This window comes from Zootoca vivipara, chromosome 2 (genome assembly GCF_965207765.1).
Source record: "Zootoca vivipara chromosome 2, rZooViv2.hap1.1, whole genome shotgun sequence".
Taxonomy (NCBI): Eukaryota; Metazoa; Chordata; class Lepidosauria; order Squamata; family Lacertidae; genus Zootoca; species Zootoca vivipara.
Genome location: NC_142584.1, coordinates 11,990,746 through 12,010,512, shown reverse-complemented (window position 1 = coordinate 12,010,512; position 19,767 = coordinate 11,990,746). Strand labels below are relative to the sequence as shown.

General features: G+C 42.3%; 1 protein-coding gene across 6 annotated transcripts in view; it reads left to right on the top strand.

The window, feature by feature from the left end:
• RNF41 (ring finger protein 41) overlaps positions 1–19,222 on the top strand; it is a 31,127-nt gene extending 11,905 nt beyond the window's left edge. For 3 of the 6 annotated variants that reach the window (XM_035103776.3, XM_088662906.1, XM_088662904.1), the window contains 6 exons: positions 5,350–5,445; positions 8,326–8,438; positions 12,076–12,347; positions 13,307–13,442; positions 15,634–15,737; positions 16,935–19,222. In XM_035103776.3, coding sequence (XP_034959667.1) covers positions 8,349–8,438; positions 12,076–12,347; positions 13,307–13,442; positions 15,634–15,737; positions 16,935–17,286 — 954 coding nt within the window. In that variant the 5' untranslated portion in view covers positions 5,350–5,445; positions 8,326–8,348 and the 3' untranslated portion in view covers positions 17,287–19,222. The remainder of the gene's footprint in view (positions 1–5,349; positions 5,446–8,325; positions 8,439–12,075; positions 12,348–13,306; positions 13,443–15,633; positions 15,738–16,934) is intronic. The other 3 variants (XM_035103777.3, XM_088662907.1, XM_088662905.1) reach the window with 2 other exon arrangements.
• The last annotated feature ends 545 nt before the right edge of the window (positions 19,223–19,767 follow it).

Below are 19,767 nucleotides of genomic sequence, written 5' to 3'. Positions count from 1 at the left end.
GCCTTTTCTGTTTATTACAATGCCCAGAAAAGTCATACATGCTCTTTTCTGAATTAAAATGGGAGGCTTGCATAACTACACATGGAAAATGTCTGTAAGAGTAAGATTCACTCATGCCCTATGCTTTTGCTTGAGTCACACTTTGCTTGAGCATGCTTCCTAATTGAAAGAATGCAAAACCAAAGCAATGACCTATGCAGAGACACAGTGAACAGTTTCATTTGATAACAGGTCCCCCATTTCCCCTGTTTTGCTAATGACTGGATCATTTAGTAAGGGGTGGGCATCCTAGGGCATCCTATGCCCAAAGGCATATGAGCACACCACCATGCTGAAGCAAGGCAGACCCGAATCTGATTATGCCTGAAATGGAGACTTCTTTGAACCACATATACACCAACTTGGGTCCCATGATACAAAAAAGAATATAAATGTAAGGGGGGGAAATGATAGAATAACACTATTTGGTGTGTTAGGGCCATGTTCCTTTTGAAATCTGTTAGTGACCATATGTTGGCAGTGGGTGGGGTCACCCCTTCTCTCTGCCCTATAGAGGTAGGGACAGATCTCACTTGAACTGATTGCATGTAGAGGGGTCTTGAAATCAGACAGAAGGCCACAGGTTGTCCGTTCCTGATTTAGTTACACCCAGTGCAGATAAGTAGCTAGCTTAGAGCATGGTGTTAGTAATGCCAGAGCCATTGATTTGAGCCCCCATGCCGGGCTTTTTGCGCTGAACAAGGGCTTCATGCTTTTCTCTCTGAGATTACCTGGAGATTCACCCTACTTTTAAAGAGTTCTGGGACTGAGAAATAGTATGCAGCAGTGGCACTTTTCAACCCAGTGCCTTTTAAATTGTTGTTGTTTAGTCGTGTCCGACTCTTCGTGACCCCATGGACCAGAGCACGCCAGGCAATTTCTGTTAAATAAATAAATATAATCACCTGCTATTCTCCGTGATGTAGCAAACCAGGACTCTTGTACCCTGTAATGGCAGGAGAGAACTGAAGGGGAAAGATTCCAGACTAGGATGGGAGAAACCACTGCTATATATATGTTTTCCATTCAGAGCTCTTAATGTGACAGGCAGTTCGTCTGGCTCTGGCAACCGTATTTCTAGAAATGCCTCAGATTTTTAGCCAACTGCTAGATTGTTGGCTTTCATATCCCAGATTCCCATCAGCAAACCACAAGTGTAGGCACGTGTCATCCTTCTTTTCGTTTTCTTTTACTATTGTGTGCATCAGCCTCACACTTACCGTATTCAGGTTTTTAAGGGGCCTTTTGTATGTCTCTCAAAACTTGTATCTCAGAAGTCTCCCAAACTGTGAACTCTACTATTGGTAACCTAAACTCTTTCTTCTTTTGGTGATTAGAAAGCTCATCATTTTAGCTTACAAGCTGTCTCCTAAAGCAGTAAACTGATAGACTGCATGGGAATTGTAGGCTTCTAGCACTAAGTTGCAATGAATAACAGAAATGAGTAAGTCAGCTGTCTGTTGCTATTCCTTTAGCAATTGAAGTTACTGACAATGCTGTTATTTGAAGATCAAGCAACAGCAATATTTCAGATAACAATTGCTTCAAAAAGATACCCAAATCCCTGCACTCCACTCACATGAGTAGACTGTGGTTTTTAATTGTGCTGTCTAATCCCTCTCCCTCCTGTTGTTGGAAAGGAAATGGAATTTTCATAGCATAAGGTGCATTAGCTGATTGCAGCCACATGATACAATTTGACTACAGAAAACAGGATAATACAGTGCTATTCGTGAAAATTTGTGTAACAGGCAATATGCCTCCATGTAATACCAAAATAAGTTACAATTAAACCCATGTTTCAAGAAAAGGCAGAAACGTGAACAGTTGAGGAATCTGAGTCCATATGACACCAGAGATAGGGAGAGCTACCGATGCTTATGTGATAGTTAGTTAAAACTTGGCAGCATTTCAAGTATAGGTGTTGTGGTACTACTAAAAGGAAAGCTAAATAAGCCTCTTTCGCATTATAGGCTGAAAGGATGGTTCTCAACTTTCCACCCTCCTAGCCTATCAATGCATTCTAATAGCATATAAAGCAGGGTTTAATTTCTCCTTAAATTAACTGTCATAGAAGTGCTCTTAGCTTTCTGTATGGAATGGGGGAGGGTTGGTCCAAAAAAATTTGGAAAATCCAGGGGGGGGGCTCTGAGGGGGGAGGAGGGGGGGGAGGGAAACCCAGCCACCAAAGATGGATCTCCTTTAGAAGGCCGCACCTCACGGGTTCCTCTTGTGGCAGGAGGGGGCCCGTGGGGAGGCGGCACGAAGAAGGAGTAGGATAAAGTGAATATTTTAAGGAAAAGATTTTGAATCAAGAATAGAAAACCCCCTATAACTATATTAAGAAACTAAGAAAACCAGGAAGAAGAGATTCGAGGAAGTCACAAATATAAAGTTAAGAAATTAAGAATTGGAGAATTTTTTAAATTATTTGTTCGTTTGTGTGTGTATGTTGAGGGACTAGCTGGGGGAAATCCAAACCTCAGTACTCCTCCTCCCCCCCTGGCCTCCTGGTGGCAGGGGGGAGGAGGGGGGGAGGACAAACTCAGCTTTAAAATGGACCGCCTTTGGCTCTCAACGCCCACGGGTCCTACTGGTGGCAGAAGTGGACTTGTGAGGGGAGGGAGGGAAGAAGGATGGAGTATATATATTATGTTTTGTCTTGTTTTGTTTATATTAAAATCAATAAAAATTATTATAAAAAAATTGGAAAATCCATTTGAGCATTAAGCAGATATTCACTGCTCCTTTGCAGATTTTATCTTACTAAAATGTCTGTTTATTTCTAATGCCAAACCCAGTCAGTGTTTTTAAGTACGCTTTCAAATCCAGGGACTATTGTCCTGGGTAATTTTGCATTTGTTTTTCCAGATAAAACTTTGGATACTACAACATGTGTCACATGTTTCTCCTACTCATCTTTTATTTTATTTTATTCCTGCTCATCTTTTATTTTCTTGTGCCACATATCAACCTGATAAACTCCCATTTCTTTTTAGCATGCACGCAGCATGTATTATGCATTTTAGTTCCCCTGCATTGCATAGGTAAAACTAGACTAACAGCTGAACCATTCAATTGGGTATTCTGATTCATAATTTGTGGACATCGCATCAGCATGAAAACATGTATGCCAGAGAGCTACAGGTTCCCTACCAGTGATGTAATCTCTCCACAGTTAAATGATGTCTGCTTCCCTTTGCATTTTCTACTGGGTAGTGTGTACTAGTCTAGGTTTCACAGTTACTAACACAGTCTACTGATGTTTGAACTTGTAGAACCAGAGATCCTGCGCAAGCATTGTACATTGATAGACTTCCACTGGACTTTGAACTAATTATATTTTAAATTGCTCTGAAAACCCTTCAGAGCTTCCTAGCATTTGGTAGATCTGAAGGAATAGCCTTGCTACCTAAATATTTTGAAGGCTATACAATCTTAGGAAACTGTTATCCAGTTACCAAATGGTTGTTGCTTTGTTCTGTTCAGTTTTGCTACTATCCTACACACAGTACAAACTATGCCAGTTCTCATTTATGTGAAGTTGACTCTGCAAGCCAGAGTGAATTTCTCCTTACTGTGAGTTTTTCTTGTTGTTTTTTTCATTTGGAAGTATTAAAGTTCAAAGAACCTGTCACTATGGTTTGGCTAAATATTATACCTGCTTCTAAAGATAGAGCAAATCAAAGTGACATCTTGGGATCACATGAATGAATCATTTGCAAAGCTGGAAATAAGACATGGAAACTTATTTGGAACTAATAAGAGAATTCTTTGTTAGTGTATTTTTAACCAAGGCTCCTGTGTAAAGTTAGTGAGGCCTACATGCACTGAAGGGGTAGTGGCTCTATAGTTCAAGTAGTAGAAGAGATAATGCTGGCAACTGCAACTTCCTACTTCTGGCACTGTGACAGAACAAGCTGTAGCCAGTACAGTTTATTTTCCTGCCCAACTATCAGAGGTATGTGGAATTTGCATTCTGAATCTGATTGCCCAAATTGACTGTGTCCGAGCCTTGTGGGCCACTGTAGTGTGTGTGTATTCATATGCCTTCCCCTGGGCTTTATTACAGTTTACAAAGCTCAGAACTAGGAAACCTCAATAAAAGCAAAAACAAACAAACATAGCTTACAAGAACAGGGAAGGATTTTGTACCTGTTACGCGTTAATACTACCGTATAAGACACTTATATTTATTTTTCTCCCCAAAAAAACGCACTATGGCTTATTTTCAGGGGATGTCTTATTCTTTTCCTCCTCCTCCTGCCGCGGCTGGCATTGCTGCTGCACCTATCACTATGTCTTATTTTTTGGGTATGGCTTATATTCCTTGAATGCTTACAAATCCTGCTACGGCTTATATTATGGCGTATTTTATTTCTTATTTTCGGAGAAACAGGGTACTTGGTTCTCAGTTTCAAAGTGTATGAGAACTTAGGCAAAGGTTAGATTCCCTCTGTAGGACTAAATTGTTTTTCTCCTCTCAGAGAAGTGATCAGATTTATTTCTTGATATACTTTCGGAATGTCATAACACTGAAAATAGGTTCAAATGGTGGTGGTAATTTATTTACTAGGTTATTTTTCTTGGATAGAGATCTCTAAGCAATGTATTAGTGGCTATTACAGTGATAAAAATCTTCGACTTCTGTTTGACGTCTAGATAAAATACTATTTGTGTTAAGATACTTTTTAATGATTGGATTGAACAGTCTTGGTAAACATAATTTGAACTAGAATGTGGGTTTGGGGTTATCATGTTTAGTTCCCAAGCAATAATATTTTTCATTGCATCTTCTGTTGCCATTCGAATCATCAAGATTTTAGGTTGTGTGGAAATCTTTAAAGGTATTTAGGGGTTATAAAATTCAGCCAAACTATTGAGCAGGTCTCATTTGTGATTCAAACTTGGGTATAGTGAAAAATCCCTAGGTGCGCTATGACTTTCAGACATGATTCATTTGGATGCTCCTTTAAAAACTTACAAACACCCTATAATTTGGGCAGCTGCCATCGGCTTTCCAGACAAATTGTTCCAGCCAGGATAGATTGTTTGGCCATGAGCTGTATATTTCTGCCGTTTTGTGTGTGCCTCTTCCCCGCTTGTCCACTCAGGGTGACCTTTCAAGGCTCATCTTTGTGTATCTATGCTATTCAGAGATAAGTAGTGAGAAGCGGCCTAAATATTGAACTCAGCAGCAAGCCATGTTGCCATAGCCATCTCATTAGAAATGTTCCTTTTTAATCCGAGCATCTAGTATAAGCAATATCACTGAATGTACAGACTGAACCCTTTATTTCTGATTATCAGCAGTGCATAACTTACTACAAGAGGCAAATTAAACTGGTGATCATGCTGCTAAATTGATAATGTGGACTCCTCATGTCATCTGCTTTCTGGTTTTGGGTGAGTCACTTCTCCCTGTCTTGGGTTTCCCCAACTGCAAAATGGGGGTTAATTGTGTTCTTATTTGTAAAATGCATTATTTTGATGCAGTTCTGTGTCCATGCTTGAATATTGTTTTTTGTAATAATTTTCTAAAAGAATCTATACAAAAGCATACATACACATACATATGCATACACACACACAAACATCTGTTAATCATATGGAACATTTCATTATTTATTAACAATACTGTATATTTGTCAGCACTGCAAACCATGTACAGTATATTATTTTAACATTTGTTACATTTTATCATAGCTATGAAAAAGCATTAAAAGATTGTATCCTTTAATTCTTCTCTGTACAGTATATGTCATAAAAAGGAGACAATAATTTTTCAAGTTGCTCTTGCTTTGGACTCCCTTCTCTCATTCTGACCAGTTTAGTTAAATTCATCCCTGAACTGTACCATACTTTCATAATTATTTTACTGTTGGTGCTCGAGTCCTTATGCCATTGGGCGGCTAGCAATATAATTTTCTACTTATAAGACTCCTTAAGTTTAAAATACTGGTACATTTGGGCCTTTTTCAGTTCATTTATTTTGTCAGTTGGCTCTAATGTAATGATTCTTTCATTCTTCGCAATATCTTTTGCTTTTGTAATAATATGCTGTATTCATAAATCTATATTTCCTGTCAAACGGAACATACTGTATGTTATACATAAAAGACTAGTTGGGATATTTGAGGAGATAATATTTTCTTCGTTTGCTCCGGACTTGCAATGGTGCATTAATCATATTGGGTTTTATCAGTGATTGAATATTATTTTTTGTGCTACTTATGTTCCCATGTTTGAATGCTTCCTGACAGTAAAATATGCCATATTTGTTTAGAATTTTAAAACTAAGGTCATATTGGCCAATAGGACTACATTTTGCAAATGAAGAAAGTCTCTGTTACTCCTTTGATGTCATAATTCAAGCAGCTAAAGATATAGCCAACAAGCTGCCAACTTATAATGAAGAGTGCAATGTCATCTGTACAGCAACTTTCCCCCTAGAAGCTGGTCCCTGAGAAAGCAGAAATGAGCAGTCTGCTCTTGAAGTATTTCAGGAGCCGTGCAAGTCACTTGAAAGTAGCATTGTGGAAAGCTGTACCGTTAATTCTTTCTTGGCCAATGGCTATATGCTTCCCTTGGGGAAGATAAAGATATTGACAGAGGACTCTAGAAATTTGTCACTTATCTCTATCAAGGTGCCTAGCCTAACCAAGAGTTTTTAAATGAATCAGACAGGGCAGTTTGTAGGACTGCAATAATAGCTCACAGCTCAGCTCAGTGCTTGTGAGGGAACAAAGTAGGAGGGAGAGTTTTTGTTTTAAAAATTGGAAGGTATGTAACTAGACTTACAGGAGATGGTATGACAGGATCTGTTCTGTCCCATCCCCCCAATTTCCATCTTATTCTCTTGACAATCCTCTGTTTCAGCATTATAGATTACTGATGGAGGACTGTAGCTCAGTGCACTGAGGTCAGAGGTTCTATCCCACCAACACTGAGTAAAAATTGGAAATAAACTTTCTGAAACACTGAAGAGCAGTACAGTGGTACCTCTACTTACGAATATTTCTACTTACGAATGGAGCTCCGTCTGCCATCTTGGATGTGGTTTAGATAGGATTTTTTCTACTTACGAATTTTTAGATAGGGTTGCTTCTACTTACAATTTTTTTCTCCCAATGCATTCCTATGGGATTCGACTTACAATTTTTTTCGACATACAAATGTATGTTCGGAACGCATTAAATTTGTAAGTAGAGGTACCATTGTAGGTCAGTGTAGCCGATACTGAACTGGATAGACTGATTGTCTGACTTGGCAGCTTTCTGTGTTCCTAATTTGATGGAGTATGAAACTTGGTGGACAATCTCTATTTGCAGGTGGACAGGGTGGGATGGTGTTGAGCACAGAATTGGGAGGTTGCAAGATGGAAGGTGAACATGGCTGGAGCACGCTATATAATTAGCCATGAGGGTTCATGCTCTGGTCCGGTTCTTGGAGGACCTGTCAGTCACTCCCGAACCATGTGTTTTAAGAAATAAATAATTCAGACGCTTGGGAGACTTGGGTGTGCCATCATTCAGTTAGTCTCCTCGGGGCAGGTAATTAGGCTGTGTGTCTAACTACATCAGGAGTGATTGATCCAATCTTGCTTGATATAGGGATGCACCCAAATTACCGGTACCTGCCCTCAGAGGAAGTCACACTCAACTCTCTGGAAGTAGCCTGTGCAGTTTTGCTCCCTACCCTCCACCCCCAGCAAGGTTTGCAAGCTCATTTACAGCTCCTAGAGAAGGTTGTGAATTAATTACACTGAGCCCCCCATCATCTGTCCTAGCTATGGAACTTTTCTTCTTTCCCCCCTCCTTCTGCCATACCTGCTCTATAATTTGGTGTGAAACTTAGACACACCTTGCCATCGCTCATATGGGCAAGTTGTTCCACAGAAAGAACAAAAAAAGCAAGGTGTGGAATTAAAAAATGCAAGTGAAGAGATGAGTAATTCTGCATTGTAGAGGGAAGTGTCTAATTTGGTGTTAGCGGGTGGGTCAAACCACCCAAATCTGTGCACACAGATTGGGCTGAGCTGAGTTGTCTCTTTGCTGCACCACACCCTGCTCTTCAGGGATTTGAAGCTTTTCTGTCAATCCCTGACTTTGAATGCAGCCTTATCAGGTTAGCTGGCAGGCAGGCAGCCTGGCAGCCTAGCCAAAAGAATGACTTTTAACTGACTCCACAGAAGCAGCAATCTGAATATGCTGGCGTCTCTTGTGGCAAGACTCCAAATCTTCTGTGCTCAACTGTTCTTCGTTTCCCCTCTCCTGCTTTTTCTAGGGTTTTGGCATCGGTGATGAGAAATGGGGTATGATGTAGCTCGCTTTCAAGGGGATGTTGATGAAGATCTTGTATGTCCCATCTGCAGCGGGGTCTTGGAGGAGCCAGTACAGGTAGGTCAGCGTAAAGATTTTGTAGTTTATTGACAAGCTAAAGGTTTTCTAGGTCAAAGCTGTATAGATCTTTGTTCAGCTGCATGACTGAGGGAGAATACATGTGATAGTAGAACTCTTTGTTTTAATTTTTTTAAAGCTATAATCTAGCCTGATTTATTGAGCCAAAGAAAAAAGTTGCACGCTATGTTATATCTATGCAGATTCCACTGGAATCTGTTAAACATCGTGAGCTTTCTTTGGAGTTCAGGCACAAATTTTACAGCCCATGTTAATCACTGAATACTAATTGGGTAGGTAGTGTATCCGTATAAAAGGCAGTAGACGTCATGATAGGCTATGCACTTCATGGTATTAAAATATAGGCTATTGGAGCACATGATTTCTCTACTATCTGTTGCAATTTCTTCTGGATTTTCCAAAATGATAGACCTAGGACTGTGAATGTTAACTAGTTAACAATTTATACACATAAGGAGAGCCCTGCTGAATTTTCGCCAAAGACTCCTCTATTTCTCTCGGTGACCAACCAGGTGCCTTTCAGAAACATACAAGCAGGACCTAGCATATGTTCAAGCCAACCCCACATATGATTGTCACATGTGACCACATGCATCTATTTTGCTTTCCCTATAGTAATATGGTAATATGTCAATCAGCTGTAAGCCCATCCTGTTCTCTTATCAGTAGTAAACAAATCACTTCTATCTGTAGCTGAAGTGAACTGGATAGGTAAAGGATTGATTTCTTTGCTGACAAGGTGTTCTTGAAAAGATGAATTAAGCTAAACAGCTAGCTGCTGAATTTTGGATTGACTTGTTTGGCTTGCATATGAAAGCAGCATTGGGTGGCAGCAAATGTGCTTTGGAATATCATTAAAAGGGGAAAAAACACCTAGTTTGAATTCAGCTCTCTGGCTTGCAGGTAGCTGGTAACTAGATGACAATGAACCTTCAGATACTTGTATAACTAGGCATACTGGGAGTTGTCATTCCACATTCAGAACAAAAGCTTCTGTTTCTTGAGAGGCTGGAACTGCTGGAGCATGAGTTTATTTTTGCACAGGGAACTGGCAGGAACTATTCTTATCTTAGTAGGTCTCCTTATGTAACATTTGCATGAAGAAGCATTAACCAAAAATGTCCCCTTCCTGCATGTTACATGGCTGGCTTTGGTGCTTGCTCTATATGCAAGTATGGGACCCTAGTCCTGAAGGGGCCTTTGCTTTTCCTTTATTCAGATTTTTATCCCTCCTTTCACTTCAAAATGAAGTGCTCAAGGAGCCTAATATAAACAAACATTTAAAGCAAGTAACATTTTTTAAAAAAACATTGCTTAAACTTTTTTTTTTAAAAAAAAGCAAAACATGGGGATGGCAGAAAATCAGAAAGCTAGAAACAAATTTCTGGATGAAGCAAAAAGAAATCACACAGTCTGCCCAGAGCCTGCTAAAACAAAGTCTTCAGAAAGCAATGAAAAATGAGCAATCAGGGGGCGAGATGGATCTCGCCAGTCACATCTTGTGCACTGAACAGAGAAGGCATTTTCTCTTGCTAATTAGTGACCCTGTAAAATGCATCAGTCAAGTTAAAATGCTGTTCCAACCTGTCAGAGGAGACAGAAGCTTGTATTCAACGAAATAATTGCTTTCATGGAATGACTTCCACAAGCACAGCAAAGCCCCCCAAATCTGTTCTGGGGGTTCCAGAACAGATATCGGAGTAGTCTGGTGGGAGGAAGGAGGAGAAGGAAGGGAAGTTCTGTTGCATGCAATGATTTTGTTGGATACAACCTCCCCGAATAGCTGATTCAAAGTAGCCATGAGAGATCAGTCTACCTAAAATATTCAAGTGTTTTGTTATGGTATGTGTGCAAAATATCTTAGTGTTAAACAGTATTTCTGATCACACTAGAAACATTATTCTTAACAAGCCAGTTAAAGGTGAAGGGTAAAGGGACCCTTGACCATTAGGTCCAGTCGCAGACGACTCTGGGGTTGTGGCGCTCATCTCGCTATACTGGCCGAGGGAGCCGGCATACAGCTTCCGGGTCATGTGGCCAGCATGACTAAGCCGCTTCTGGCGAACCAGAGCAGCGCACGGAAATGCCGTTTACCTTTCCGCCAGAGCAGTACCTATTTATCTACTTGCACTTTGAGGTGTTTCGAACTGCTAGGTTGGCAGGAGCTGGGACTGAACAATGGGAGCTCACCCCGTCACGGGGATTTGAACCACCGACCTTCTGATCTGTAAGCCCTAGGCTCTGTGGTTTAACGCACAGTGCCACCCACGTCACTAGCAAGCTACGGTAGTTAGGCATGTTAATAAACTCAAATTGTTTCTCTCTTTTCCAAGAGACAGTTTTGCATTTAAATTTGAAGCAACACTCTAAAAACTGCCTCAGAATGCACATTGCATCTAATCCATTGTGATACGGTTGATACAATGGAGAGCAACATGTGCTATTCAGCTGTACATCTTGATTTTCTCTGAACAGGAAGTCATTAAGCTTGGGAGAATGGGAGAGGAAATCAACTGAGAGCTTCTGAACTTTCCTGACTCTCTGTTAGATTGAATATGTGTTGTGCATTACTTACCCTGTGATTTTCCCCACCCTGTCTCGACCTATGATGTATCACGCCCCTTCTCCCCCACCCCCGGCTCATCCCTTTGACTGGTCCCACTGTGTCGTGACCTATCCCGTCCCCTCCTTCCCCCCACCTCCACCCAGGCGAGTCAGTACCTCCATTCGGCCTAGTCTGTAAAGGCTTTGGCCTAGTATGTAAATGGGAGCCAAGGTGCTGTTGAGAGGGAAGGTTTTATAGGTACAGTACCAGTGTAGCCGCCACTAGAGGGCGCTGGTTTGTAACCTGGTTCTTTTCCCACTTTTGGCTGAGTGGTGCGTTCTGGAACAGGGGTTTTGGGGGTTTTTACCTGGTGGTGTGACATCTGTCTTAGCAAACTTTCCTATATCCTTTGGACATTCGCATGTGATGTTGTGTCAAAAATTCACCTCAATCAGTAAAGCGGTTTTGGTGAAAAGTGGAAACACACCCACATGCCCTTTTTACATATATATATATATATATAGAGAGAGAGAGAGAGAGAGAGATTAAACTTCTGCCTTCTGTCAGTTGGCAGTGCCTGGGAGGCATAGCTGTGAGACGAGTAGCTGAGCTGGTGAAGTACATTTGTGCATGAATAAATCTTCTCCGGAAGAAGAGTTATAACTACAGCTGTGCCTTATTTGGAGGATTGTCTATGTTACACCCACAGGCAGTGCAATGAAAATAGCTGGTTAAAGGGAGAGGTACTGTGCTACTTTACCCTGTGAAGTTAATTTTTGAAATCATCAAGATTTATTTTAACAATTCATTCTTGAGTTGAACACCTTGCACAGTAGTGAATGTATACCCCCTTCCATTGAGCTCTGCTTGTACCACACCAGCACTGAAATGGCAAAGTATGATTTGCAATAGGCTTGATATGAGAGAGAAAGAGAGATCTCTGCCTCAAAGGCAGTAGATGATTTTCAAATCCTTTGGTTGATGGCAGTTGTCCTGTGTTCCTGCTTCAGCAACAACCTGATGAACCTGATGTAACCTGCATTGGCATACCTTGCTCTGTTCTTTGCACAGGCTCCTCATTGCGAGCACGCCTTCTGCAATGCCTGCATCACCCAGTGGTTCTCCCAACAACAGACTTGCCCCGTGGACCGAAGTGTTGTGACCGTGGCTCACTTGCGGCCTGTTCCTCGGATCATGCGTAATATGCTATCTAAGCTGCAGATCACATGTGACAACGCTGTTTTTGGTTGTACCGCTGTAGTGCGACTTGACAACCTGATGTCTCACCTCAACGACTGTGAACACAATCCAAAGCGGCCTGTGACTTGTGAGCAGGGATGTGGGTAAGTATTCAGCTAGGTCTGACCCAATGCATTGTAATGTCAAAGTTCAGTGCTTTGTCTAAGGCAGGCATGTCCAAAGTCTATTTCAGGGGCCTTTCTGGCCCGCCGATCAGTTTAATCTGGCCCCTGGGGCAGTTTATCTCCTGGGGCAAAAGCTCAACAACTTCAATCCTAAAAAAAGCTCAAGAACTTTGGGGTAAAATCATAAAAAAGCAACAACTTTGGTCGGCGCTCATGCATGTTCACTTCATCAAATCTGGCCCTCCTTGGAAAAAGTTTGGGCACCCCTGGTATAAGGGTTTTACATAGCCATTAGGGCTTCACTCCCATGCCAGTATGAACTGGAAAAATCAGCAGGAGAGAGACATTGGTTGTGTGGTCCACCTGGTCAAGCTTAATATGAGACAGCTTTTATGATGCGTGAGGCACAGTTGAGTTGCGCAATACTGACAGTTGGTAACTTGAGACTACTGACTTCAGTCCCAGTTTGCTTTTCAAAGTATAGGTTATTGCTTCCGCATTGTTTGCAGGTCACCTAACCATGAGTTTCTGTTAGTAGACACCCATTGCTTAATCCAGGGGTCCCCAAACTTACCCGGCTTCGGGCTGGTGCCTGCTGTGCCGATTGCGCGGCGGCTAGGCGAGCGCACGCCCATACGCGTGCACACACGCTATTTCCAGCACAGTTCCGGGTCGGAGGAGCGCCGGAAATAGCTTGTGCACAGGCCTCCTCCAACCCGGAAGTGCACCGGAAATGACGCTTGTGCATGCGGGCAAACTATTTCCGGCGCACATCCGACCTGGAAGTGGGCAGCCGCGCCGCTAAGAGCGGATGGCGGCGGGGGTTGTCGTGGGCCAGATAAAAGAGGCCTTCGGGCCGTATGCGGCCCACGGGCCGTAGTCTGGGAACATCTGGCTTAATCACCTTTCTCAATTCTTGCTGTTCCTTCTCCATGCAGCTTGGAAATGCCCAAAGATGAGTTACCGAATCATAACTGCATCAAACACTTGCGGTCAGTGGTGCAGCAGCAACAGACAAGGATAGCTGAGTTGGAAAAGACTTCAGCAGAACATAAGCACCAGCTAGCAGAGCAGGTAACAGCTTCTTTTGCAGCAGTCTTTGTGGCTCCTTTAAGTAGATAAACAATTCCTCTTTCCCCAGGCAAGCTCAAATAACTGATAAGAGTTTGTGTTGCCATGAGAAATGGCTAAAGGACTAAATTACCTCTCTTGTTAGTTCAGAATTTGTCAGAGGATGAAAAATCATTGGGGTGTGTGTGTTAGAAGATAGGGGATATTGAGTTGAAGTATTGTGTGTTATAGCTGAGTTCTGATCTTAAGGAGGAAGGGAAGATTTCAAAAGACTCTTGCCCAGATGGATTTCAAATATTTTTTAGACTCTGGATTCTTCTCAAGTTCTGAGTGACTGTAAAATATCCAAAAGGGGCATTCACTATGTGACAGTTGGTTCTTCTTAAAATATAGAGGCTAAAACCTTTCATGTACTGAAAGTTCCTTGTGTAGCTTTGAGCAGTAATGCAGTCTAGTACTGCAGGACATTATCATTGAATAGTATTTATATAGTGTACAGTGGTACCTTGGTTCTCAAACTTAATCCATTCCAGAAGTCTGTTCCAAAACCAAAGCGTTCCAAAACCAAGGCACGCTTTCCCATAGAAAGTAATGCAAAATGGATTAATCTGTTCCAGACTTTTAAAAACAAGCCCTAAAACAGCAATTTAACATGAATTTTACTATCTAATGAGACCATTGATCCATAAAATGAAAGCAATAAACAGTGTACCGCAGTCACACAATCAGTAGGTGAACTGGGTTCCACACAGTCACAAAAACAAAACAAAAAAGTCACCAAAACGCAAAATAAATAGTAAAAACAGACAGACCTCAGTGTAACACTCAAAACGGAGCACGTTCAGCTTCTGAAAAAAGTTAACAAACTGGAACACTTACTTCCACGTTTGCAGTGTTTGGGTTCCAAGTTGTTTGAGTACCAAGGTGTTTGAGAACCAGGGTACCACTGTACTATGTGAATGCATTTTTTGTTCTAGTAGTGGAACCTCTGGATCCTATTGACTGAGCTATTGAGACCCCTTTTAGAATAGCAGTGAGCCAAGTGGCAACTCCCGAGTCAAATTTGTCTCATTGAATGGTACTTTCTGGCCTCCTCAGTTGCCAACCCCACAGATAAAAAAGGGGTGTGAATGAGCAATAAATTTGACACTTGAGAGGGAGGGGGCATGGCATGCCTACTCCCTCTTAAAGTATTCCTTCAGTAACACTCTTTGTGTGCTAATAAAATGCAGACATATAGAATGCTAACATGCAGCCTCCTCTGAAGCATCAGTTTATCTGGAAACTCAAATCTCAGTGACTCGAGGGGCAAGACCACTGTGGCAAGATGAGAAGTGGTCCCAGAAGATAAGCCTATTTGGGCCAGGGAGACCCGAGACTGGGCTGCCAACTAGCTGTATATTGGCAAGGTGGGAAATTGGAGGAGAAAAGGGAAACGATGCTGCCTCAGAGCTAGAGAGGCTAAAGGAAGCAGGACTGATGAGTTGGCAGGAAGAAAATTTGGGAGCTTGAAGTGACACAGCTGAAGAAAGGAGGGGTCAAGGAGAAGGTAGGAACAAACTCCATGCAGTGCTGGGTTTGCCACCTAGTTGTGGCAGGCTTATGATGCCTCCAGAAACTGTTGGCTCAATGGGTAAAGTTTGCCTCTGAATGCAAGTTGCGTGTAGCAAGCTACAGGGGAGGAGTTTTACCTCCAAGTCCTGCTGTGTGGGCTTCCCAAAAATATCTGGCTGACTTCTGAGAAGCTAGATGCTGCACTAGATGGACCTTTGGTCTGATCCTTGATGGCCATTGGTTGTGTTCTTACTCCTGTCATGAAGCTTTTGAAGGCATGAGAGCCCTGCCAGAAACAAAGGTTTTATTTTAAGGAATCATGGAATGCCTACAGGGCATATTTATTATTTCCCACTTTTCCTTTAGAAAGTTCAGGTCATCCTAATGTAGGCTTCCCATGTTCTCCCTATCCTGGAGAAATGGGAGATAGGTCCACATTCAGTTAGCTTCAACCACGCTATGCGTTTTATGTTCCCTGACTCTTTACTAGGTCCATACCTAGCATCCTATTACCGTCTCGTAATGGAGAGATCTAGTGGCTGCTTAAACGCCGGGGACATTTTTTTTTAACCAGGTCTTTCTCAAAATCTTATTTGAAAAACTGCAGCTTTCATCTGCTCGTTTACTCTGTTTCTTTCAGAAACGTGACATTCAGTTGTTGAAAGCATATATGCGAGCGATACGTAGTGTCAATCCCAACCTGCAGAATTTGGAGGAGACTATTGAATATAATGAAATCCTAGAGTAAGTGCTGGAACTGAGTTTTAAAAGAGGGTGGCGTGGTGAGGGTATTTTTTTGACACGGGGAAGGCCAGCATAGCTAAGAGTTGATATTGTAATATTCTCTCTCTCTCTCTCTCTCTCTCTCTCTCTCTCTCTCTCTCTCTCTCTCTCTCTCTCTCTGTGTGTGTGTGTGTGTGTGTGTGCGTGTGCGTGTGTGTGTGTGTGTGTGTGTTTGCATTGCAAATTTGCACATTTCTAGAGATACAGTAATATACAGAGTAGGCGAAGAGATGCTTCCTATTATGCCAACTTACAGGTGTTTGTGGGGGTTGGCTGCAGGGGCAGAGAGGAAGGGGTGGTCCCATTGTATGAGTGGAGTTCCACTCATGCAGTATTGCATATCACCCAAGGTGTTTCTAAACATTGGATTACTGGAGTGTTACAGGAGCTTGAATCCATGCTTCCTGGCCGATGCACATACAGGAGCAGTAGGTAGAAGCCTTGAGACTAAACTAATAACCTGTAGTTCTCGTGGCCTTTGGAAAACCCTAGGGCCCCTTGGAAGCTTCCTAAAAGTTCAAGAACAGAAGAAGTGCTGCCTATAATACCATTTGCCCATTACTGATCTTCCTGTGTGATACACAACCATAGAGAAATGAGGGGGGGGGGTCAGGAGTAGCTGGGTGTGTTTTGAGGATCACATGGTTTACCTGAGGCAACTGGAGACCCATCAGGTCTGGCCAAGGTTCCAAGTAAACTGAATGAGCCTCCTAGAACATGCCCCAGAATTATGTATAATGTGCAAGGGGTTTTTTGGAGGACAAATCAATGAGGAAGTGTTCTCTAAAGATGGAAAGTTGGAAAACCACTGAGGAAGTCTCTTCCCATTCCATTGTCTTTTCCTTGAAGTTGGAAGCAGCATTTCATGCATTCTTTGCATTTATTTATCACCCTTTACACACACACACACACACACACACACACACACACACACACACACAGGCTTTAAAGTGAGTTACAACTCCAGTTAATATCTGCAGAAGTGCTCAAAATAAGCTGGCAGCTTCTGAGTCAAGACTACTATTGTAGTTTGGCCCAAGGCCAGAGGTTAGATCAGCAATACAATTTAGGATTCCTCACCTTCAGGCTTGTAGGTAACACTCTGTATTTCCCCTGATAGTTCTCTTACCTTGACTTGTTTTTTTCAATTGCTTCTAGGTGGGTGAACTCCTTGCAGCCAGCCCGAGTGACACGATGGGGCGGTATGATTTCTACACCAGACGCCGTACTTCAGGCCGTCATCAAGCGTTCATTGGTGGAGAGTGGCTGCCCCACATCCATCATCAATGAGTTGATTGAAAACGCCCACGAACGGAACTGGCCACAGGGCCTGGCCACGCTAGAAACCCGCCAGATGAACCGGCGCTATTATGAAAACTATGTGGCCAAACGCATTCCGGGCAAGCAGGCTGTGGTGGTGATGGCCTGTGAGAATCAGCACATGGGTGAGGAGATGGTGCTAGAGCCAGGCCTGGTTATGATATTTGCACACGGAGTGGAGGAAATCTAAAGACTTAGCAGAGATGATGAACGAATGTGCTTGAGAGAAAAAAATATACCATGTCCAAGCTGACTGATCTTGCCCCGCTGTGCCGTGTCAGGGCATTATTTCTCTCTGTTGATTAACACACTGCTTCCTAATTATACTGGGCAGGTGCCCAGCAACTTATGCAAGATGCCGTGCTGCATTTCCCCCACCCCACCCCCTTGTGATAATCCCACTCCGGTTTGATGTTGGCGCAGGTTTCCAAATGTCTTCATAAAAGCACAAGAAACTCCTCTGTGCTCCGGTAAGTGGGCTTCTGCCGTAAATGTCTTTAGAGAAGTCTTCAATCACCTGACATGAGTGCATTGGCCCAGATGACTTGGTTTCTCTTTAAAGCATCTCTGTGCAGGGCACAGGCCGTTTCCATCTTGGCCCATAGCATCTGACTTTCACACGGTACCTTTAAGGCACAACTTTGCAGCCTTTTTTGGGGTGGGGTGAATGGACGAGGAAGAGTACATGAGAAGGCAGATGCCAAACTTGGGGGTGCAAGTAATGCCAAATAAAATATACATACCAGTAGTGATGTTTTTGGCGTACAAAGTGTTATGGAGCCAAAAAACCCGACAGGATAATTTCTGCAACTTCCTTGAGATGCGTGGCCTTACGTTGCACAGGAGACAACCCTTCCTTTTCAGATAGGGCCTGGTTTTCAACTGAATTAGCATTTTTAGCAATGTGCTGTTGCTGCTGCTGCTGGTGCAGAATTAAATGCACATCTCCTCGCAGAACCCAGATGTCATCTTCCTCCTCGTACTCTCAAAGTGCCGCTGGAGAGGTCAGGTTCTATGCTGACTTCGATCCTTTCTCATAGGATGCAAGCCTTCAAGCAGATGCTCTGCTCAGTTTGAACAGAACCAGGCTCCTCTGAATTGTGTGTGCCATTTAAGGTTGTATCAACTTCGTGACCTTGCAAAGAAAATGGAAAAAAAATGAAATTAACCTGGATGAAACTGTCTTGTCATTGTATGTTGGCTGTTTTGATAAATCTGTGTTTTGTTTTGTTTTTTGACATCTTGATGATTGTGTCCAGTATTTTTTTGTACTACTTTTGCCTTTATATGTTTCCCTTATTTTATTTTTTGAATACAGTGGTCAGGAATGTCTTCAGGTCCAAGTTTAGTTTACCTGTTAAATTTAATTTATTTGCAACCGTTTTTTACAGCCACTTTCTTTTTGTGTGTGTTGCTTTGAATATTTCTTCCTTGCTTTTAAGCATTTGTGCTGGAGTTGGTGGGGCAAGGAATAAAAGCATCAATAAAAGAGCAGTTGGACCTTGCTATGTATCAAAACACTGACAGTACCATCCCTTCTGAATTGCTTTCATTTTGTTAAGACTCCCTGAATATCCTCAGCTGAGCAGAAACTTTGAACCAAGGTTTAATTCCCTTTCTTGTGCTATTGCTGCCTGAAATGGTTGCTGTTACTGTTTCACACAAGGGATTTGCAACAGTAGGTGACCATAGCTGCTGCCTTCACCATACGAGTTTGGACCACTTTGCAAGCAGTTCTCATCTGCAAATGTTTGGGACAGAGAAAAAACTCCTAGATACTATCAACAGGAATAATGGCTGCTTGAGGAATGTTTCCTCTCCTGCCGCACTGCAAATGGATGCAATGGAATATATATTCTTAAGAAGTGTTTCCCCAGTCCTGTAAGTGGCCTGGTTCTTCATGGTGATCCTATGGTGGAGAATAAGCGTATATTGGGAATGTGGTTCTCACAGCAATTGATAGCCTACAACCATTGCTCTTTTTCTTGAAAGTGTGTTGGGGTGGAGGGAGAGAGGATAGAAGAGTATGTCTAGGAAGACACGATTCTTAAACCCCTTCAAAAATAATCTCCATCCCTCTTGTGGAACTTCCATCATTCCTATGAATAAAGTGCATGAATAATGCAGCTTAGCTTTTGTTTATGATCTTGAATATTCACCAAGCAAATGCTGTTTCCGGTTTCATTCTGTGGGAAATGCTTGTGCTTTGGAGATACTTAAGTCTGCAGCAGTCATTCTGTTTGTGGCCTTTGCTTTTTCACAGACCTGTTCATGAGTTGCTCTCCAGCGCTGCCGTGTCCTCCATTTTTCTCCTCCTTCCATTTTTTCTCCTTTGTTGGCACACTGCTTATGCTCTGCCCCCAAGTAGAACTTTGCTTCGGAAACTGAGCCTGTTACCATTTCCTATGGTGTTTCAGCTTTTACAACTGTTAACTGTGTATGAGCTGCTACTTAAAAGTAACTTTACAGTTCATTTATTCGTACTTCAATTTTGTAAGTGATGATTTAAAAACACCTGGAATGTGCTTCAAAAGTCAGATCAGTTTTAGGGATGGAATGGGTTGTGCTCGTATACATGTCAGTGATAATGGCATGTTTAGAAAGGGGAATATGCTGGTTGGAAGTAATTTCTAACTGTCCCTGTTGCTCAGGAATTGAAAAAGCTGCTAAA